The 24,365-nt window shown below is 38.9% G+C and overlaps 1 protein-coding gene across 2 annotated transcripts in view; it reads left to right on the top strand.

The window, feature by feature from the left end:
- LOC139738382 (scavenger receptor cysteine-rich domain superfamily protein-like) overlaps positions 1-24,365 on the top strand; it is a 40,934-nt gene extending 16,569 nt beyond the window's left edge. For both annotated transcript variants that reach the window (XM_071649017.1, XM_071649016.1), the window contains 6 exons: positions 12,168-12,491; positions 12,935-13,267; positions 15,294-15,620; positions 16,880-17,197; positions 18,640-18,969; positions 23,662-24,365. In XM_071649017.1, the coding sequence (XP_071505118.1) occupies positions 12,168-12,491; positions 12,935-13,267; positions 15,294-15,620; positions 16,880-17,197; positions 18,640-18,969; positions 23,662-23,741 (1,712 nt within the window). In that variant the 3' untranslated portion in view covers positions 23,742-24,365. The remainder of the gene's footprint in view (positions 1-12,167; positions 12,492-12,934; positions 13,268-15,293; positions 15,621-16,879; positions 17,198-18,639; positions 18,970-23,661) is intronic.

Here is a 24,365-nt window from a genome sequence, read left to right as displayed (position 1 = left end):
CAATTGTCTAATACTCCATTAAGCTCATAAAAAATACAATTCTACTGCAACAAGAAATCCATTCAGTAAGACTCGTCCTCGGTATACAAAGCTTAAAATGCCAACTTTTTAAAAATAATGCCCCAGCTCTTAAATTTGCTTTAAAAAGGGGAAGTAAAGCTCAACACCTTTGGCCTATGACTTTTTAGGTACCGTATCACCTTACGGTTGAGGAGATGGGTAAAGAAAAATTATTAACGAAATAAAACTTATAGGAACATGCTTCACATGACCTCACCGTTTTCTTCTCTTAAGAAAGAAACGAAATCTGAAAATTGTTCAAGAGTGTTTTTGAACATAGTACATTGCAAAAGCAGAAAAAAATCAGTGTTTTTAAGAAACATAACTCACAACAACAAGGAATTCCTGTCGTGTCTAGTATTGCACGTTTTTGGTTTGGAGGGTTTTGGATGCTAACATTTCAAAACAAGTTTATGCTCCGGCACTTCAATGAACTTAAATGTAAAGTAATGATCAACCTCTCTTGCCAATAAACTCAACATTTGCTGTTCTTCAGTAAAGCATATGACAGAAACATATGAGAAACATGTCTAAAATTCATATGAATAAGCTCACAGCAACAACAAAAATATTATGTTATCTATAAACTAATACTGCATGTACTTAGTTTCGAGGGATTAAGATGCAAAATGTTATGACAAAAGCCCCTACGTGGCTACCAGCAATTAAACATCCTTCAACTTCTTTAGCAAATGAGCTCATGTGTATCATCTTCTTGTTGAGAAGACGAAGATGAGTAATGATAAAATAACCAAACTATCAACTTTCCTTTACATGTTTTACATGACATCATTATTGCCTTCTCGTAACGAAATTGAAAAAACCAGAACATCTGAAATTGTTCAAAATCGCTTCTTGATAACGATGAAAGCAAAGGAAACTTAGTGTTTGTAACCACTATGACACGTGTCTACAGATCTGTCATGCTCATAAGAAACGTAAATCACAGGATCATAATTTTATACAGTAAGTACTTGGTTTGGAGGACATTTAGACGCCAACTTTTCAAGAACAATACACCAGCACTGACATTAACTGATGAAAAAAAAAAGGAATGCTCAGCTTCTTTATCCAATTAGCTCATAGGTAATTCCTTGTAGTTGAAAAAAAACCGAGTACACATAAAAATATAGACTTCCCGTAACATGTATCACAGGTCATGATCTCCACATTTGCTCCTCTTAACTTAAAAGAAATAAATATATATTTAAATTTGTTTTAAATGACCTTTAAACAATATGAAGAAAAAAAATCTGTGTCTGCAAAGGCTTGACACGTGTCTAATACTGGGTCACGCTCATATTAAACGTAGCTCACAGGAACAAGGAATTCACGTGTGTATAAAATAATACTGCAGAGAGGGTGTAAAGTTGAACCCTTTATTGAGGGTGCGAAAATGTTCCCTTGGGTACATCTTTCCACCCACACTAAGTGGTGCTAGATTGCACCTCTTCTTGAGGGTGCATCTTTCCACCCACACTAAGTGGTGCTAAGTTGCACCTTTCTTGAGGGTGCGATCTTGCACCCTTTACCTTTCGGCGCACCTTTGCACCCCGTGTTTATAGCCTTTACATCTTGGTGCAACTTTACATCCTTTCGTGAGGGTGCAAAGAAACACCCAAAGTTCCAAGATTGTGCCTTGTTTTGAGGGTGCAATCTTGGAACTTTGGGTGCTACTTTGTACCCGCAAGAAAGGGTGAAAGTTACACCCTCGGGAGCAACTTTGCCCCCTTGAAAAAGGCGCCACCTCGTACCTTTAGGTGCAACTTTATGCCCGAAGGATGCAAGAATGTACCCTCTCTTGAGGATGCAATCTTATGCCTTATTGGTATGATGTTGCACCTATGTGGTGCTTATTTGCTCCATGACTACTGCAAAATTGCTCCTTTAAAGGAGCAAGTCAGTGTCACTGCCTGCTCCTTTATAGGGGCAATATTGCCCATCATCTCATGGTGCAACTTAGCATCACATAATCGGGTACGATTTATTTCCTTAACTACTCTAAACCTTGAATAGTGCGAACTGATGTAAGCCTATTTGCTCAGTATATAACTTATGTTGTTGTTGCACTCTGCAAAGTAAATAGGATTAGTGTAACTTGGATCTTGTGAATCATGAAATGTGTGTGCGTGTGGAATTTGTGAGTTGTGAAAATGTTAATGTAAAAGTTAACTTAGTTGTGTTTGAATAATATACTGAAACCAAAAATTTACCCAATTACCTTTTCAATAAGGTGAGCACTATATCTATCAAATAGTTAACCTTCTCGGCAAGAGTATACATCTGCATGAAGGAAGAGGTGAAAATATGATATATGCAGTTGTCTGGATACGTTTTATTCAAAACGTTCTTGAATGCGTACTTATTCACATAATCTATAAGAATAACATATGCTTCTTACCAGTACTCAAAGCCTCTAAAACAAGAGCATGCTTCTGTACACTTCTAAAGTATACACCATTTCTTAAAAACAAAATGTAAGAGGATTTAAGAAGCTGTTTGTATGCATTCAAACGAATCCATATTTCTATCTAAAATCTAAAACGTGTCTTGTAAAAGGGGAATTCGTTTTATAATGACGATGCCAATTGTCTTAAAGTCCTTATCACGACATGTCTTGGAGTTCACGCTTATTGAAAACATGAGATTCTTGGCACGTAGATTACAACTATGGTTTAAAGAGTTAACTGAGATACGCATACCGTATACGGGCATTTCGATGAAAACATTTAAATACAAGGTACTGTAAATAATATGAAAATCAAACTTGATACCAGCCCTTATCGGCAACCAATAGAGACTATGGAGGACTGCAGTTATAATTGTGTTCAGATATTGTTTTGGGTGATACACGCATGCCGACTGATTTGGGATCAATTCGAGTCCCTCGAGCTGAGATTCCGGAACTGCAATGAGCAAACCATCATTATGCATAACAAAGTGACTGAGAATAATGCATGCACCAGTTTCTGTTTCGTTGTTCTATACACAGAAAGTTGTTTCGTTTTCCAATCCTGTGCAGGCACACAGAGATTTACAGAATTCAATCATCTTTGGCTATAACGCCATGGTCGCGTGCAAAATGAATGCAGCTTATCTAACTTAACCTGTAGTTACTGAATAGGGGACTACTGTATATTCAATTTATACATTATTAATCGGATGATAGAACCTGTCAAAGAGTAGACTGCGGATATCATATACCATTGTCAAATTCACTTTCTGTTCTATACATAGTATCAATGGAATGTTATGAACCACTTCAGCATTACCAATCATTATCATAATTTCCCTGAAACGGCTGCATTTGTATGAGCGGGAAGAGTTTGGCATCATACATAGCAAGAGTCGTGACTACAAAACTAAATACATGTATTATACAAGGTTTTAGGACACTTTGAATCATGCCCCCCCCCCCCAAAAAAAAAAAAAAAAACAACAACAACAGCAACAACAACAACTTAGTGAAATGTTGTACAATGTATGCCCTACTTCCATTAACCTATGATCTTTGACCTTTGAATACATGGCCCGCATTTTTTCAACGAATAGGCATTTGGATGCAACGTAGGTATTGTATAAAAGAAAGAATGTTTTAGGAAAATACATTTAACCACTTCAGAAATGATTATGGAACAAATACCAAAATATTGACACGTTCACTTCTTCCGTAATGACATGACAGAAAACTTTCCTCACCGAATCGTTCTGCCGTAATTCATGAGCAAGTCATGGATATATACTTAGTTCGATTAAAAGTATACATTGAGTCATTGCAAAAGCATCTAATGAAAAGTATGCTTCAGAACTGCATCATTGTCATTTATTCTATAACACTAATAATATAGAGCTATTGGTCCGCCATATTGCCTAACAGGTCGTTGTCCTCCTATCACTATACCACGTTTGTTTAGCAAATAAGGCACAGAATTTAATTTTGCACTTGTTGCCAAAGACTCTAATCTTCTTTACCGCTATTCTCAGACATGTATGCTGGTGCTGTATGAATTAGAAACGGAAGCTTACAATTAATATTCACCATCTAACAAGGCAAAAGCAAAGTGATGTCTCGTCCACGTATCGACTTTGTGATTACAGAGATTTTCAAATGGCATAGGCCTAGTTCATTGACTTTTTGACCTTTGACGTAGTCGGACTTCACCAATATTAACACTTGGCAGCAATCATTAGATGATCTGAGGAGTGAATTTGGTGGTCATAATAGCTCAAAAGTGTGGAAAGTTATTGAAAGAACACCAGAATACTATGTCGACAGTGTTTATCAGGTGAGATACCAACATAGAACAAGTTCCAGTGGTTTTCAGGAGGTTACTTTTCCAGCCAGGGCTATAGTCTAGCTGGTAAAATTGGGTCTTTGAGGGCATCTGGCGGCTACCCCCCCCCCCCCCACTTCTTAAAACGTCTGGCAACGCGGCCATGCATATATCCTGTAAGTGTAAATAACAAGTTCCAGTGGGTTTCATTAGGTCATATTTTCAGCTAGGCTAGCCTGGCTGGAAAAAGTTGGGTCTTTAAGGGCGTCTGGCGGCTACCCCCCACCACTTGAAACGTCTGGCAATGGTCATTCATTTATCCTGTAAGTGTAACGAACAAGTTCCAGTGGGTTTCATTATGTTACTTTTTCAGCTAGGCTAGCCTAGCTGGAAAAAGTTGGGTCTTTAAGGGCGTCTGGCGGCTACCCCCCACCACTTAAAACGTCTGGCAATGGTCATTCATTTATCCTGTAAGTGTAACGAACAAGTTCCAGTGGGTTTCATGAGGTTACTTTTTCAGCTAGGCTAGCCTAGCTGGAAAAATTTGGGTCTTTAAGGGCGTCTGGCGGCTACCCCCCACCACTTAAAACGTCTGGCAATGGTCATTCATTTATCCTGTAAGTGTAACGAACAAGTTCCAGTGGTTTTCATGAGGTTACTTTTTCAGCTAGGCTAGCCTAGCTGGAGTGGGGCCTTTAAGAGCGTCTGGCGGCTACCCCCCACCACTTAAAACGTCTGGCAATGGTCATTCATTTATCCTGTAAGTGTAACGAACAAGTTCCAGTTGTTTTCATGGGGTTACTTTTCCAGCTAGGCTAGCCTAATTTTGAGGGGTCCTTTTTTTGGCCCTCCTGGCCACACCCACCACCGATGACCAGCCAGACGTGCATTTCCATACTCAGGGGCATATGTATTAAATTGCTGTATACGTAAAAATTGGTAACCTTTTCAGCTAGGCTGACCCCCGCTGGCTCCCGGACTAATATAGTACGTACAGAGTGTACATATTTGTAGATAGAAACGATTCTACACAGGCCTGCTAGTACACTACAGGGGCGACCGCATTCAGCGTCGTCTGGTCAGGCTATCTTACATCAGTAGTTTTGCTCGAATCGTGCAGAAAATTTCCCAGGAAAATCCTTTTTTCCGTCCCAGACCAACAAAAGTATCGTGAAAGGTGAGCTGTGTGGCTGGGAAATATCGGTACAACGATGCCGAACATAAGAAACTTAGGGCCTACAAAATCTCGAAATCGTGTTGTGACCTACCTGTGCGTGGACAATTTGTGAAGCGATGTTTTTACGTGGACCGGCAGGCTGTGGCCCTCGGTTATAAACCGAGAAAACTCCTGAAACCAGATGCAATCCTGACCATTTGCTCACATGAGTTATAAAACAGAAATACCTCGAGCATCGACTTCGAAGAGAACCGAGGGAAAAAAGCGTAGAGAGGTAAGGAAAGTGGCTAGCTATGTTTAATTTACCGTGGGCCTGCAGCCGGGGTTGGACTGCGCATGCAGTACAGTGCCACTGAGCTAGCTGCTGCCAGTGCCGACTGGACATGCACGGCAAAGTGGAGCGAAATCATATCCCTACGACCCCCTGTGTTTACCCTTCCCGGCTCACGTCATATTTTTTTTTTTTCGAGGAAAGGCGATTATCTGACTACTTACAGAAATATTGAGATACAAACAATATTTTCTTTGAAGAATTCGACTCTCTCATGCACAGGTTATCTTCGGTTTGAATGCCAAAATCGACTGGACGGAGTCGATCGAGTGTACTGTGTATGTATACATTGGTATGGTAAGGATTTGCGTGCGAGAGTGGTTTCTACGCTAAGAAGTATGCAACACGGACGGAAGCTAGAAAACGACCGTGCCTATTTGATGTCAAGTTCATGGTATATTTGGTTTAAAAATACATATAAATTTATGTTTACAATATTAATTTTTCGTAAATTATATATATCTACGCTTGAAATATTTTGTTTGAAATTATAAAACCACAAACTTTCACATTATATGATGAAATTGCAACTAATCATTTGAACACTTAAATTGGTTTTAGAGGCACGGCTGTCAACTTGGTGAGTAGGGCATGCACTACGTAGCATCTTTTTGCCGGCTGTCCAAGCGTATAAATTGGTGAAAGTTTATATTTTTTACTCTTCTTAATTATCAGTACAGTGAAAATCTCAGGACTGCTTCCCTTTAAGAGCAGATTCCTGAATGCGGCAGACTTTAAAGGTAGGGAATCCCATTTGCATGCCTTAAATGAAGAGTTATATGGGTGAGAATTTTGAACGATGTACAATTGCCAATTTTCGTACCTTATGACATTCTTTCCCTTAGAACACGCCAGGATGATCTAAGAAACCAGATTTTTTCATGTCATCTCAAAGACTGGTAAATTTCCTTTCAGGAAATATATGGTTTGGTTGACTTTTGCCTGATATTTTTCATTTCACAAGGACTTTGAGCGTAAAAATACGGTAAAAACGCTATTTTCACAAAAATTTTTGTTTTTCAAACTAATGATGTGCATTTTTAATGGTACGTGGCATCTAATATCTGACCATGTTCTGGATCTGACATATCATCGGTATGTACCACAAAATTATAAGAACTTTATGAGCACGTATGAAATTACAGAGAACAATTAAAATATCAAAGTCCTAAACAGACGAACGTCCGTGATGCTTTTATTTCTATCGCTGCTGCAAATTCTACTTTGTTGTCCCAACTGTAACGTATACGAAAATTTGGTGATCCACCTAATGGACATATCCTGCAAAAATTGTACGTCTGCTGGCTGTACATGGGACGTAATATTCTTTTATGCAAAATTATACTGAGTTTTCGTCACGGACGTGCCTCCGCTATTTTCTAATAAAAATCGTAGCCCATGAAACGTTATTGGCGATATTGTTCTGAGTCGTAATCAACTAAGATCTAGCAACACGATAATATGTTTGTTTTGAGTTTCTGTCCATCCTTTGTCAAATAGGAACCGAAATTATATTTTTAGACGAACCTCCAAGAAAAAAAGAACGTCCGTGATGATTAAAACGTTTTCGAGTGGGACACCATCTTGCTTTGATGGCGAAGGTGCATTTTACCTTTGGCTCTCTAGCCGAGGACCTGCATGCCATTTTTGGAGCGGACTGAGGTTCGTCCGCAGTTTTTGGACCATGCAATTCACCAAAAACCAAGCAAATAATTAATATTTTCTCTGAAAATTCACCTCCTGATCCCCCTCTGAGCAATACATATGTTGTAAGGATGTCAAATTTCTTATAATTTGCATTGACAATACATTTTCAAATTTTTGAAAGAGTTAGGAAGGCTAGGTACTCTCTGCCGATTAGTTATCCGTCCTGGAACATGACCCTAGTAGTAGAACGAACGTCCGTGATAATTCCAGAGAACGTCCGTGACGTATGCAATCCCTCCGATAGGGATAACTTGTCCCGAAAGTGTCCTGTATTCTTTAAAGCTTTTGGCTCGAATAGCGACAAATAAAGTTTTACAAAGTAGAAAATGAGTTTAGAGCAGTAGTTTCAGAATTTTTAAGGCGTTATGTGATCATGATGAACAAACAATTGAAAATTTACTCACAATTTTACGCTTGTTTTCCCTTTAATTATACAAAAAAACAGCTAAATGCTTAAAACAAAGTTATAGGAAAATGGAATTTTGCGTAATCTGTAATTTCTGTGCGTTTAAATTTCTTTCTAATGAGGTTCTGGAGACAATTTGTACTGTTACAGGTTCTGAAAGTTTCGCTCACGGACGTTCTGTCCGAGAAAGGAAATTTCTGACAATTACAAATATATCACTGCACATAAGATTAATGTTAGTTGAAAATATTACCAAATCACCGAGCCGCTCATACCCGAAAGTGAATAGCGTTCAGCACTCAATTTACCTGTAATAACAAACGGAAAACGTTTTTTTCACGGATGTTCGTTGGTTGAATAAGTCAGTGGATTACATAGTAGGAGAAAGAGGATCAGTGCCACTTTTTAGTGACAGGTGCTCTAAGTGCTTATCTTTTGAGTACGGTAGCTGCCGTCTCAAACAGAACACATCCAGTTTTGGTCTCCATAACGGACGTTCGCTGTAATTGTCATGATATTGAATGCCTTAATTCATTCTTATTTTTCTCTTCATGACGATTTTTCTCTCATTCCCTCAATAGCCTGAACATGCTGCGACCAAACTGAAAACAAAAACAAAACAAAACAAACCAAAACAAATCCGAAAAGTGCTACGCAATCACATTCAGGATAATGACGGAAGAAGTCTGTAATGAGCATGTGTTGAATAAGAAACGGAAAAGTTTCAAAAGGACGTGGAAGCAGTTGAATGAAAATGACTGAGAAACAGAGAAGGGATCGAGCTCCAACACACAGAGAAAAGAATTGCCAGTGCACTCCCGTTATACCAAATTCCTCTGGAGAAGTTTTTGTTTGTTTGTTTATGTTTTTTATTCATCGAAATGCCGTCACAAGCAAACAAAAATCATGCAGTATACAATTATTGGCTGATGAAAACACACAATTCCTCCGCTTATCATCACATGGTGTTGTTTTATACTCATCAATGAAAAGCAATATTCATTTGTAATTTTTTCCAAGATTTCTTTTTTCATTTTACATTTAAGAGACAGAGAGATCGTCAATTTGTTTGTGCTTTTGTGCTTACTTTGAAAACACATGTTAAAAAAAGTAATTATTAACAATAGGTTTAAGGTCGCACTTTGATACGTTCGCTCTTCCAAAGATTCGTTTCTCCGATGTCCAAAGGTTTGTTATTCCAAAATGGAAAAAAAAAATTGCAGTTAATTCAGGGGGTTTGTTATTAGAAATGTTCTTCGAAAAATAGATATTAAGGATCATTATTTTTAGGTCCGTTCTTCTAAAAGTGGAATGGGCCTGATATTCGTTTAGGTGAAAACGGTTATTATGAGGTTTTGAAATTGGAGGATTTTAGTTGTTAACTTGTTTCTCCACATTTGGATAAGCGAACATAATTTTTCATGTTCCAATTAATAAGCCTTTCGGTTAACCTTCGGAGATTCCTATCATTTACCGAATAAAAAAGCTTCATAATTATACAAACTCTATCAATTTTCGTATTGACAAACTGTATGAACAACGAGCCTCCGAAATGACGCGCTACAAAAGGTTTGTTATAACAAACCATATTGTATAATATCGAAGTCACAAACATCCATCCAAGTTATATGGACTTATTGTGTCTTGTTATGACGAAACTTCGCAGTATCGAACCTATTATCATTTCTGACTAATATAATAACACCAATTCTCCTCGGTAACAGTGTGTAACACAAGGAGCAAACACAGAGGGATTTCTTCCTAACGTATTCGTTTGCCCTCCTCAGCTAAACTTCGTATTTCTATAACGGAACACATTTCTGTTGTTTTTCTATATTAATTCTTTGTCATAATTTTAGCTGTGATCATGTTCGTTATATAAAAAGCAAATTTTGCATTGTAGACTTTATATAACAAGGTTAGGACCTGAATATTTACTTAATGATAACGAAATTTTAATAAATATATTCGTTCTCAAGGATGGACTACGTCACTGAGATTACACGTACGTTTGTACGTTCATTTACGAGAGATGGAAAAACTGTTTTCTTTGATTCCTCAGTATAAGAAGATAAACAAGCTTATATAATTGAGAATTGGTAATATCTATTCAGGATTTTGTAGAGGAGTTTGTTCTCGACATGAAATTGCTGTTTGTTGTGAGTAGAATGCGTTTTCAACTCAAGAGAGCTGCATTGTTCAATATCTTGTTTGTTCCGAACGTCCGTGAGCTACATGCGAACCTCCGTGATGAAAACTATGCTATGTTTGTTGGGTTATAGAGACTGCCCAGATGAGATACATCTTAAAAAGGTATATTATTATTTGGGAGTGAGGATTAAAGTATGGGATAGTGAAATAAGAGGTGAAAATATTGAGTTTCTGTAAAATGCGCGTAAAGTTAAGAAAGTGTTTAGCGGAAGAGCAATATTTCCACAGAAATGACGAATTTAGTTAAATCATCAGTTGTCTACCATTACGTACAGGTTAAGAGTACAAGCTTAATATTCTGCAATCACGTACACATGTCCCTTAAGATATTTCGTTAGGATTTTGAACTGAATCAGATCTTCGGAAACTATCTTAAATGGTATTCAAATGTATGTGCAGTACTATTCCTCACGGACGTTCGCTGCTCTGGACATGGTAAACTTCAGCGGTGTTTAAAAACTTGTTCCTCTGGGAAAATCCTAGTATAATTGGGTTCATATTAAAGCTTGAGTTATACTCTTTCAGGTAAGATGAATGACTTGGAGAATTTCCTACTTTTTAAATTTTACCTTGTTTTGGCTCAATTGTACATCGTTCAAAATTCTGACCCATATAAATACAGTGGTATGTTGAAGAGAGTATCATTTTAGAAACTCCCATAAAGTATTGAAAGTGTAAGGTAACATTTAGTGCATTTTTTTGACCGTTAGATTTTGAATTGAATTTTTTTTCGGGGCTCACCGTAAATTCCAGTACATTGCTAGGCTACCTTTGCAGACCCATGCACTGCATGTGTGTCCATCATGTATATTTTGTGAAGAAAGTTCATCAACACTTACAAGCAGTTCTATATACTTTCTTGCCACACACTCTATATGTTATTACATCAGCTCTTGTACTTTTAGATTTGTGTTTATAGATAACAAATACAGAAGACTGCAACAAAAAGGCTTAAGTGTGGCTGACACACAGAACTACTGAGTAGTTGAGTTTTGTGCATCATTCAAAATTTAGATAACTGTTGACTTCCAAATTTCTAAGCAGTGCCCTAAGCAAGTCCCCTGAGGTTCATATTTAATGTTTTGCTGCATTTTGGGAGGTCTGTAAAAGGTATCCCCTACCTTTAAGCTTTAAAATGATGTATAACTCAATGCACATGGACTCTCCTAACCAAACCGATCCTAATATTGGAAAGTAAGCACACATTCTGGAAAGTGTGAACTGAGAAAAGAGGCTCTGAAGGAAAGGTTCGTGTGCTAGCTGTGTGATGGATGGAACAAAAACCAGGATGTTAACCACCGGAGCAACAACAATGAAGGGATTATCACTTTAAGCTGAATTTGAGCATGCTTTATAAAGACGTTGTACATTCCGTAGATGATTAACCCCAACGTTCAATGCAGGAGCATTATTCTTTCCAATGTTATTGGAGTTGAAGGTGAAGAGTTTGGACAGAATTTTTAAGAAATGAAAAGAGGACTCTGTGAGGAACATGTAATCACACTATACCACCAAGAGTGTTCTAGAAAAAAACTGCTAAAAACACAAATTCCTGTTCGTTTCATGATCCCAAATTTTAATATAATGTAAAAGAAGACTTGCTCGTTCAGAAAACATGAAAAACTCAAGATTGGCTTTGTTGACTAATTTCACCTACTTTCAGTCCAAACACAAAATCAGTGCATGCGACTTTTTGTTTGTTTTGTGATACGGAGGTCACAAATCTAGTGCAAGGAAAGTGAACATACAACACATTTGAGACAAACCTTCTATATTGATATTACCGATTATGGTTAACTGTCAGCACAAGTTGTTAAGAGGTACTATAGACGCTATAAGGAGAACCATGCATTATGGAGGAGGCATTCCAGTCGCCATGGAGACATTTCTAATTATATCATGTTTCTGGCAACCCCCCCCCCCCCCCCGCAAAAAAAAAAAGAGAGAAAAAAGACTAGCCTACGTTAATTCTCATTTTGTTTTACCTTGCCGTGTATACAGTTGGATCAGTTCGTCTTGTGAATGGTCCAGAGGAAAGCGAAGGGCGCGTGGAATATTACTTTAACGGGCGATGGGGCACAGTATGTGACGGCAGGTGGGATATAAACGATGCAGCAGTGGTGTGCCGACAGCTCGGTTACCAAGAGGCATGGGACGCCCCAGGCTCGGCGTACTTCGGGCAAGGAAACGAGTCAATGCGCATTTGGCTAGCTGATGTAGACTGCGTGGGAGACGAGCTGGAGCTCAGATTATGCCAGCAAGATGGATGGTCTACACGCGACTGTATCCACTCGGAGGACGCCGGCGTCAAGTGTAGCAATGGAGGTGAGGCTACATTTTAAATCCAAAGCTCCTCGGACTTTCTTCGAAATGATATTCGGTTATTTTCTGTCATTCAATTTGACTTTAGGGTAGGAGAAATCCAACCTAATCAAATCCGCTCCAGTTCATAGACCTGTCTGCAAACTGGCTTTATCTTTCTATCCAAATTTATGTTTATTTGTCTCCACGAACCATGATAAGATTGCTGCGACAAAACAAAAAAGCAGAACATGCAAACACTTTCTTTCATTCGGAATACAGATGCAGAAGATTTACACCAGGTCATGTGCCGTGTTTGAGTATTTATAAGGTTTTCTTGCTTATGTAATTTATCATAAGTGACAATATATTTCCTTCTTTTTGACATTTTAAACAGCAAAATGATGAACGGGCGCGATCGAGACTAATAATCGCCAACGTTCTTTTCCTATGCCTGTAAACTGCAGCATTCGAGGGAGATGTACGGTTGGCAGAAGGTTCAAACCCTAGAGAGGGTCGGGTCGAAGTCTTCTCCGGCGGTCAGTGGGGGACCGTGTGTGCAGATTCATTCTGGAACGATGACGACGCGCGGGTTGTCTGCCGTCAACTTGGGTTCGAGGGAGGAACTGGCAGCATTGAAGACTACGCCGGGTCTGTGGTGGATATACCAATACATTTCAGCTCCGTCATCTGCAATGGGCTAGAGAACAGGCTCGTAGACTGCGACAAGAGTGTTTCCCGAGTTGCCAATTGTTCTCGCTCCACCGTTACTAAAGTCACGTGTTACGGGGGAATTTATGGTAAGTTCCAATCGTTTTCTGAAGATGTCTCATATAGTATTGAATGTTGCTCAAGTGTAACAACACATTTAGCTATTAAAGTCGAGTTTGAGCTGCGGCTTCAGCATTTTCTGTTTTGCTTTACGCTATATGGTAAGTATGTTGTGTCAATTGGCTTTCCATACTCTGATCGGTTTCATGTGTTATGCGCGGCACGCACCCTGTGTTTGCGGTTGACTCGAATCAAGGCCAATTACTTACAGTGTAGTATACTCTTGAAAATTACGTACTAAGATCGTCTGATATATTATGATATGAACCTGCCTTGAGGGGGATACGACAATTCTAGTGAGAGCAATTCAATGTCGAATCCCCCGAAAGTAGACAGTCCATATCATCATTACCTATTTCAGGCATCTTGAGCAGTAAAATAAATCATTACAATGTAGACAAACTAAACTTTGTAAGACTTCCCAATTCCCGGCATTCCACGCCGCGCCAGCTATCATTTAAGCGGTTTAAGCATCCCTATATATACACAGCCAACTCACACAGGCGCAGGGAACGTCCCCTGATTGTACGTGGTAACCCATGGGGGAATTTTCCCTCAGTCTGTAGCGAAACTCGGGTATGTGGCGCTCTTCGTCGGTAGATCACTCCGCGAGAAACTTTATTTTCCTCACTGGGAGCTTAAGTGCCAGGATGCTATATTTCCCTTGTTTTGAGGCGTTTGCCAAAGATGGGAATATGAGAAATTCACCTCTCTTCAATCTTGCGCGTAATACGAGGGGAATTTGATCTCATAGAACCACAGCTCAAATGCCTGATACGCGTGACAATTACTCTGTGATTTCTGGCGTAAGCTCTTTTTGACGGGGCATAGTATCATCCTCAATTTTGTGGGTGACAGTTTGCGAACTGCTTTAAGTTCATTGTATTTGTATGAAAACACATTGGAAAAAAATACTTTTCTGAATCCCTATGCTCCATACTAACACGAAGTTTTCTTGTTTGTCAGTTGTTTTTATGCTGTACAAATTTTATCTATAGGTTTTGACATTCTCAGATTATATCGTGATTGCTATTAATAAAATACAGTTAAGTACAGTCAGACCTCTCCTATCTGGCCTTTCTTCATCCGGATATCTCTATTATCCGGATGCGATCTCGAGGTGATTTTTTTCTTCTTCAATCTAATGACTACGGGGGAAAGGGGAAATCCAAACTCAGACAAAATTTTTGCACAGATTCACATGAATTACATAAATTATTCCCAACATCATATTTTCATCTAAAATCAACCTCCACTCAGACGACTATTCCCAAGTCACTGCAAGAACATTTCGGAAAATCAGGACACGGTATAGGCGTTCGTTTATTAAACAAGTTATCAGAAAATTCTGACAGTAGACCAGCTGACGAGGACGCGACATGCATGCTCACTCAAAAATTGATACATGTGCATACTCAACTATTGTGTAGGTAGCTGTGTGTATAAAACAATGAGCCTCCTATATCCGGCCAAATCCTTCATGTTATCCGAATGAGCGCTGGTCCTAACATGTCCGGATAGGAGAGGTCTGACCGTACTACAGAATTACTATTGCGTCGTATCACCGTCACTATTGCCTAAAGTGATAATAAATTCATGACCAATAGACTCGAATTATTGTAAAGACGTTCTCGAGAAATGTGAAAACATCGGCTCATTTCCTGACTCTTTCCAGCTGGAAAGAACACAGAGTCCCACAGTGTGAATACATTGTGGACACAGTGTGGAATCTTTTCACACTGTTTTAGTTGAGCGCTTTAATATCGTGAACGCATTGTGATCAGCAATAACAGTGTGAAACAAACATTACTATGTGAACTCTCTCTGAGAAAAAAAAAAACACACACCCACAATTTGAAATCATCTCCACAGTGTTAAATTCGCTTGGACATAGTCGAATATGTAAACACATTGTGAACACACAGTGGGAGACACTGTTCTTTCCAGGAGGGATGCATTCTCTGAATAAAAAGCTTTATTGTATACATGTTACAGGAGAGGAGGGGAGCATCCGACTAGTAGATGGTTTCTCCTCCCAAGAAGGCCGGTTGGAGTTCTACTACAACAACGAGTGGGGAACGGTATGCGACGACCAGTGGGGGTTGCAAGACGCCGAGGTCGTCTGTCGTCAACTCGGCTACGCCGGCGTCGATAACTCTAACATTTTATACTTCGAGAGCGGTACCGGTTCTATCTACCTTGACGAAGTGGCATGCCTGGGTTCCGAAAGCAGACTGGCTGACTGTCCTCACCAGGGCTGGGACTCCGTTACTTCCTGCAGTCACGCTGAAGACATTGGAGTGAGGTGTAGTCTCACATCAAGTAAGTGATTCATTTGCAGTTTTATGGCTTTTTATTTCTACTACTACTACTACTACTACTACTATTACTACTACTACTTCTACTCCTACTGTTATTAGTATCACTACTGCTATTACTACTATTGTTACTGCTACTATTGCTACTACTACTACTACCACTACTACTGCTATCATTACTTCTACTATAAAACACCTACTACCAGTAGAAGGTCTGAATCAAAATGTCTGCCGATCCCTGTCCACAAGCTTATTCTAGATCCAATGTGCTGCTAACAGTCTTTAAACTTTTAGCCACACATTAGATTTGTTTCTTCCTATTTTATTATCCAGGTAGCATTTTCTATGAACCATTATCCTTTTAGAATATAAAATGTCAATTTCAAAGTCTTGTCATTCACTTTACTTTCTAATCTTTAATTGTTTGTCACATTTGATTCTGTTTTGTGTCGTAGACTACGCTTATTCATGTATGGTAGTCAAGAAAAGAATGAATTTCTCTTTATAGCAGATAAAGACAATATATGTCACACAGTTGTGTTTTGTTTTTCATTGTCTCTTTTTTCTTATCTCTGTAATTATCGTCAGCAATTTGAATACTACAGTAAAATGATTTCAGTATTGAATGATACAATCACGTATTGAAAACTACAAAAGCTCAGGTTCTCTAAAAAATATTAAAACATTAGTACAGAAATGCATGGCTCTTCTAAAGGTAAAATCTACAAAATACTTGATTTTAGCTCTCTTATTTTTTCTTTTCAAACGGTTACTGCATCACTACGATCACTGTAGATAAATACATTGATCACTCATGACTATATTGTGATCGCATTATGTGTAAGCAAAGAGCATTTGGTGTGCTTTGATGTCATACAGTAAACAAAGAAGATTTATGATTAGGTGTTGTCATGATTCCTGAGAATAGAGTCGTGCGGGGAAAGGAGTAAATAAGGCTTTACTAATAATGTGCTAACGAGACTTTGACGAAGGCCAAGGGGAAAATTACAGCTTTTTTTAATCATCTAAAGTAAATTGTCGGAGTGTCTTTTTGAGAAGTAAGGGTATTATGTCCATGTTATGGTTGGAAAGTGACAGGAATGACGTAGTTAATTATGGCAGCAGGGGAGCTCAGAAATGTTCTGAGCGCTAATGGGTGATTTCAAAGGGAGATAACGAGTGTCGGCATACCGTAACTGACACCAGCAGAGGTGGGGCTAGTACACGATCGACCTCTGTCCTTCATTCTATTATTCCAAGCAGGAGACTACGGATATATCCGACTGGTCGACGGTTTAAACTCTCGGGAGGGGCGAGTGGAGATCTACTACAACAAAGAATGGGGGACGGTGTGTGGTGACCAGTGGGACTTAAGCGACGCTGAAGTGGTTTGTCGTCAACTCAGCTTCCCCGGCGTCGTCGACTTTAACGTTTTCTTTGGGAACGGCAGCGGTTCCATCATCCTTGATGACGTCGAATGCCTTGGTTCTGAAAGCAGGCTTGTCGAGTGCAGTCACCAACCTTGGGGCTCCAATAACTGCGATCACAGTAAAGACGTTGGGGTGAGATGCGGTGTCTCTGGTAAGTTACAATTATTGTCATGATGAGAATCAAATGATTGCCATCATAATTCAAGCTTAGTATTGTTTTCCTTAAATTATATAATAAGTTTCATCATTATTACCGTCGCTTACTGTATTTTCAGTCAGTTATCTATTGGAGCTCGGTGAAACCCATACACTATTCAGTTAACATCAAATGATTATCGTTGTATTTTAAGTTCCGTTATCAATCAATAGCATATGAAATAATGTAATAACTACTTTTTTGTAATTGTTTCTGAACTCGTGCTGTAAACGAAAAAAAAATCATAACGTTGTTGGTGGTGCTTTCGGTAACACACACAACTGTGTCACTTATTGTATTATAGCAAAGAAATCAATAATTTGTAATGTCTCAATTAATTTTGACAACTCACCTGGTCGAAGCGTAGCAGTTAAGATTAAATAATGTCACCAGTTACGTTACGATTATCAGTTGTTCAAAACTAAAGAACAGGAAATTATAAGAATCTTCTAAAGAAGTGTATTCGCCAGAAACATACATGTAGGTGCACAAGTCGTGACTGCTTTGGGGCAACACAAAAATAAATGTGTTTGTTTCTCTTCTCTTAGTTTTATTATTGATTGAAACCTCAAATGAACTACGTATTCCGGGGACATTTTCATGTCTGAAATTTGTAATGTAGCAACTCTGAATTCCACTATGTTATCTGCGTAAGTGTCGTTATCTGTTAAAGAACCCAACACCATTGCGAAATCACATGTGGCTTGTGGCAGCGGAAGTCATGCAACCAGCTGATTAGGAAAAACAGAAGAAATTCAATGAATCAACACTCAATACTATAATAATCAAATCAGTACTCGTGTCCTAACAAACAGACTGAAAGCTCAAAGACGGAGACCCTATGTCATTTCTGGATTGCACGTCTATAAAGTCGGACTTCTCCTATCCGGACATGTCGGGACCGACCCTCATCCGGATAAGCGATTTGGCCAGATATGGTAGACTCACTGCAGTGTTTAATACACGAAGCTGCCCACCCAACGGTAGCTCCATATACATAGTGCTTGAATATGTCACGTCCTTGTCAGCTGGTCTGCTTTATGAATTGTCTAATATTCTGCTCATTGAACAATCGCCTGCAACATGTACAGAAAAGCTTTCTGTCCATGTTCTTTCGGTGATTTAGGGGTATTGAGTGTCGTATGTATAGATATATTTAGATAGAAATTAGACGTGAATGTGTGTTAATTATATAGTGAATAAAATTTTAAATGTAATCCATGCGGGTTTGTGTATGATTTTTGAATCAGTTTTAAATCCCACCCCCTCCCCAATTAGTAGATTGAAAGAAAAAAACATGATAGAGAGATGTGGATAAACGTATATGCAGATAGCAGGGTCGGACTGTATTCTAACCAACGCCGATGACCTTCATTGCATTCGTGTTCATTTAACAGACGAAGAAGGAAACATCCGACTAGTCGATGGTTCTTCCCCCAGAGAGGGTCGGCTAGAGATCTTCCACAACAACAAGTGGGGGACCGTGTGCGATGACCAGTGGGGGCTGCCCGACGCCCTAGTCGTATGCCGCCAACTTGGGTTCGCGGACGTCGAGGAGCCGAACACTTTATTCTACCAGACAGCCACTGGTTCTCAGCCTATCCATCTCAACGACGTCGAATGCCTGGGCCACGAGAGCAGACTGGCCGATTGTTCTCACTCTGGGTGGGGAGTCAGCAACTGCGATCACAGTGAAGACGTTCGACTCAGGTGTAGCCTCACCGGTGGTAAGTTTCATCAAACCACTATGTTCCTGTTGGATGAGCTTAATTAATCTATACTGTCGTGAATATGCATTGTGCAAAGTGGGTGGGGTCTGTTCGGCCGAATTTGGAGCAGAGGATGGATCGAGACTGGGAGCACTGGCGCCTAAGGCGAATGGAGGAATAAAGTTTTGTTCATATACTTAAGTCTGTTGTTGTGATGTGGATCTGTCTGTTGTGTATGATACTTGTGACATGTTGTTGTGCCGCCACCACCTTCTCCTCTCCTCCGTAATGGTCTACAGAAGCTGTGCTTGTGTGTTTAGCCCACGAAGGACTGGACCTCACTTTTCTGTGTTGTTATAATGATAATATAGTTGTCCTGTTTGATGGTACTTACAATTCATATAAGTACTTCGTAAAATAAAACATCAACTTTTCTGTCATCACGGGTTCGGCAAACATAATTATTGTTGCTAATCTGTTTTGCAGAATGATTCAAAGCACCTTGATCTTAAAAAAAAAATCACACACACACACAAACACACATGTACTGGAAGTCTATACGGTGATAGACAGAAGGAGGATGATGTGAGAGCGAGCATTCCCTTCCTAGACGAGGAGCTTTTGCATCCATTGACTATTAAAAGAGATTTGCCAAAGAGGAAGGTTTGGGGAGAGGTTATTCCGCTTCCTGCCCATGAGGGAAAATTAATTTTGCTTTTTTAGAAGTGAAATCCAACAATTTAGAGGGCACTGATTGACGGAATATTTCAAAAAAAAGGAAGTCCAAAAGTTAAAAAAAAAACATGTAAAATTCAAGGACATTGTTAGAAGCTAATATATCTATCACCTACTTTTCCGTGTCTGTGTCTTCTTTGTGTTTTAGGTCCATACGAAGATGGACCGATGAAGTGGGAGGGTGTGGAAGGGGTAAATCCTCCTCGTAGACGAGGAAATTTTGCATTTCTAGAAGTGGAATGCAAAGAGCTGGTGAAGATATTTGGTCGAATATCAAGAGAATTGTTGATCGTTTAATAGAGAACAAATACAGATACATGGAAAGTGCATCATATAAAGGAAAACAAACCAAAGCAAACACAAACTGCAACAAAACAAAAGACAGTAAAAACAAAATAAGACAACACAATACGTGTGTGTATTCCTATTCCCAGTCCCCATTTGCATACAGAAATTACACGGAAATGCAGATTACATGTGGGTAATTCCATGGGGTTGGGACTGAAATTGTGACATACAAGTTGAAAATTCAAGTTGGGTAAATTGAAATTTCCTATTTTCCCCTGATTTGTTACTCCCATTCTTCAACATATTCCACTAGAAATCTGTTTATTACTTCGCACACTTTCAGTCAGCATGGGTAAACAGGTATGGCAAAATACCTATGTTACACAGACTTCATTTGTTGACATCCTTCATCATTTTGTGTTCTGAAATGATAAGAATGAACACATCCACGTTTTTTTCGTCCATAGCACATCAACATGTTATTTAACAGGCACATGAGATCATTATTAGTAAGATTGTATGTTCTGATGTCAACTGCAAGCCACTTTTATTAACATGTTTTTTTCTACAAACCATTAACAATTTCAATCAAAGGTTTAACTTTTTCATCAAGAGTGACACAATGACAATATTCTTAAAAGCACCACAATTGAAGCAAGTGATTTGTATGGGTATTCAAGTGAAAACATGATTTTATTGTTATAATCAGGGGTTTTCAGACAACAACCTTGCCCACGGTGTACTACCTATGTTACACGGACAGTATGTCTTTGTAACATAGGTACACTACGACATATCAACTGATTTCCTTTATTGTGGTGTGGATTGTTGTGGATGTTAAAACCTACACATATAGACTTTATGTATGTTCCCACAAATAACACTATTGTAACAGTTCTTTGGAATTATATCTACTGCACACCTGTGGAACAATACCTATGTTACACAGACTTCAATTCTTTGTAACTCTGATATGAAAGAAGGCAGACTTAATCAGAAGAAGAAGAAGAAAGTGAAGCTTTACACAATTTGACCTAATATACACTAACAACATCATCAACTAGTTGTCAACTAACTAAGAAAACTAATAAAGAGAAATCAGACAAGTCTTCTTGTCTTCTCCATGTTCTTTGTTTGAAATCAATTTCTGCTCTTTTGTCCAATGTCCATTTAGCCCTCGATTTTTGTTTTTCTTCTGTCCATTTTCCCTCTGTGCAGTTTTCTTCTTGTCTAGTTTGTTACATTCGCTCTTCTTGGGTGTTGCTTTGTCGGCTTCCTCTCTGTTTGTGGAGTGCTGTGGATGTGTCCTTTTCACTCTTTCATGTAGTTTAACACGTAGCGGTGGTAGAGGAGGAGCCATGGCAGATTCATCAACAAACTGAACAAAAGGTGTAAAGAGAAATAGAATAAAAAAATTAAAAGAAATTTTTTGTTGGGGTTGACTATATATTCCTGTTGATGTATCTGTGTGTTTATGAATGGAATTAAATAATTTTACCAATTTGATTACATTTCTACCTCTTGACATACCCATTAGCTAGAGTTCCATGTGTACCTCCCACCAAAATTGAAAAAAAAATGGGTTATGCTTAAAATGATGTAAATATTATAGCATGTAAAACATAAGAAAATATCATTTTCATACTCTATGCTAAAAACTTGTTTTCGGATGCAAGCTACACTGTAGGAAGGGCAGGTCACTGCCCCCAGTGTCCTAGCTAAGGTTAGGGCTAGGGTCAGGGTTACGGTTACGGTTATGGTCCTTAATAGACTCCCAAAATAATACTAGGCCCCATTTTATATTCATCCCCCATTGAAATTGTCGCCCTCTTTTTGAATGATAGTGTAGAGCAATAATAGTCTAATTTTGATTGGGGTTCAAAATTTTATTGAAGCCTTTCCTACCCACTACCCACCCAAACTGAATAGGACACTGGCATTTTAGCTTTGAGACTTCACAGTGGGTGAACATGGAATGGAAATGGTGAATCCTTGTGAAATGTTAACAACTTCATCAGAGCATCTAACAGGTCAGTGAAATCTTGGAAGGAAAACATTGACATTTTCGAAGTAAATCTGTTAAAGAGAAAGAATTTCACAGCTCCTAGTTCCCTCAATATCACCAGCAAAATAAGGCAAACTCTATTTCTCTAGTTCAGATGCAGTCTGGACATCTACGTTTTCCAACTAGTATATAGTGATTAATACTAACTCTAGCACGTCTACCTTGGTAGATACCTAATGACAAAAGGGTCCAAAAATTCACAATAATCGGGAGGTAAAACAATTTTATATTGCAGTGAAGATACACTGATATACTTTTGTATGGTTTTCTAAGAGAGGAATATATGTTTCTTTTGCAGAGACCGGCATGGACGGAAAATTTGGCAATCAAAATTATGAACATGAACCTGTAACAAATATCTCAGTATGTGGGACTACAGTATCATCGTCCACAGTATTTTTGGCCAGTTCAGAGGTTTAGATGTCGTTTTTTTTTTTTCCTCTAATAGAGTTACAGAATATGACAAATGTTATTATTTTCGTAAAATAGCGTAAAAGCTTACCAATTGACATCAGAAACATTAAAACTCCTGTACCTACGTTACATGGACAACGGCAGAAAAACAGATCTTGCGCTGTCCAGGTAGGTGTATATTGGCTGTAAGTAGTTTTTCTGCCATTGGGGGAGGACTGCCAGTGACATGAATACGATTGCTGAAGTTAGTAGCTCTTCTTTTTATCGCGAGACGCGTCTTTCCTTACCTACGTTACACGAAGAGGCCGGACATCGCACTGAAGTACAGTGATATGTTGCGTATTTTCTCGTTTATTTGGAGGATTTTGATGCTAATTTTTGGATAAGAATAATCCTGAAATATAAATCTCATTATAGAAATAAAGTTTCTTATCATATTATGATTGGAAGTGTATGTAAAACCATGCTATACCTATGTTACAGCAAAAATTGCCATGGATATCGTTTGTAACATAGGTATGAGGTTGCTTGAAGATGCTCTGGTGTTCTTATTTTGTTACAAATGTTTATGTGCCTTATAGTCTTTGTAGAAGTCACCTTGCCTCTCTTAATTATGATAGGCATAATGCTGAAAGGTTGTTTATTCCTGTTTTACATTGCCATGAAAATGGCATATATTTATGTCACAACATAAACCACAAAAAACCATGGGACATCATTAGTGAAACAGTCATAGACAAAATACATTTGTACACAGGCTTGTTTTTTTTTTCATCGAATAATTCTTCACACATTTCTCTCCAAGAATAACTGCAAACCACGGACAATTATTTGATAAATTTTTCAGAATATGACTTTTATTCCCCACACAACATGAAAATCTAGAGAAGACCCAACCCCATGGAATGACCCATGTATTTGAATCTATGAAGACACTGAGAGATTTCAAGTGTCCGTTTATCAGTCTTTTTTTCTTTGTTTTGGCTTGCTTGTTCCGTCAGACATTATATTTCTTCTTTGCTCTTTGTTTACGATTATTTCAAAGGTATTGAATGTTTGGAGATGCTATAAACAGTTTCCGCTATAAGGGGATAGTGAATGATATGAGTTCAAGATACTTTTTTGTTCGACGCTCATTGTCATTGGAAAGTTATTGTGAAAATATGACAACTACAGTTAACCTACTTCACTTGTCTGTTCATATTCAGCCTCTCAGGGACTCAAAACCCGGATGACAGCTATCATCCTTGCAATTTCGTTGGTGGCCATCTTTACCTTCACCGGTTAATCGGCGAAAGAGAAGAGAGCTAGGACACAGAATACTGTAACCGCATTTACTGTGAGCTGCGGAAAGTATCCCTCCTCCGTGGCGGAGAATGCAGTTCAAGGTTCAGCGATCCATCCGACTCAGCAAGCTTCAGCGAATGTATAGACGAGGGTCCGTGACGTCAAATGACGCGTTGGCTGAGGGACAAAGAATGAATCATTAGTCTATTACGCGCATGGCTCAAACGCGCGGTGTGGGTGCCGCATACCCGCCTGACTATCACGGGTATGTACACGTAAGGCTACCCGCTTGACCACGCGTATCGGAATCCCCATATACTAGTATGCAAGTTTTGCCCCTCAGCATGGCATGATGACGACGTTACTTGGGTCCTCCTAATTACGTTTATGGGGCCTGCGGCGTCCACCCATAGGGAGCTTTAGATTTTGACGCGCGCACGTTTGAGACGACGAGTGCGTTGGACGTTCTCCTCTCCCCTGCGTCGTGTTGAAAAATAGCTGTAGATTACGCTGGGACGCAACGTATAAAAATAAAATCACGCCCCCATAATATGATCGGTGCATGAAGTAGCTCTCTACGTTGCAAACTGTGCGGACGTAAAAATAGCCCAGTACGTGTAGTGAA

Source organism: Diadema antillarum, unplaced genomic scaffold, assembly GCF_040938485.1.
Source record: "Diadema antillarum isolate AM-2024a unplaced genomic scaffold, OU_Dant_1.0 seq00000740_RagTag, whole genome shotgun sequence".
Lineage (NCBI taxonomy): Eukaryota > Metazoa > Echinodermata > Echinoidea > Diadematoida > Diadematidae > Diadema > Diadema antillarum.
The sequence above is the reverse complement of the archived record's forward strand: the minus strand, read 5'-3'. Positions and strand labels throughout refer to the sequence as shown.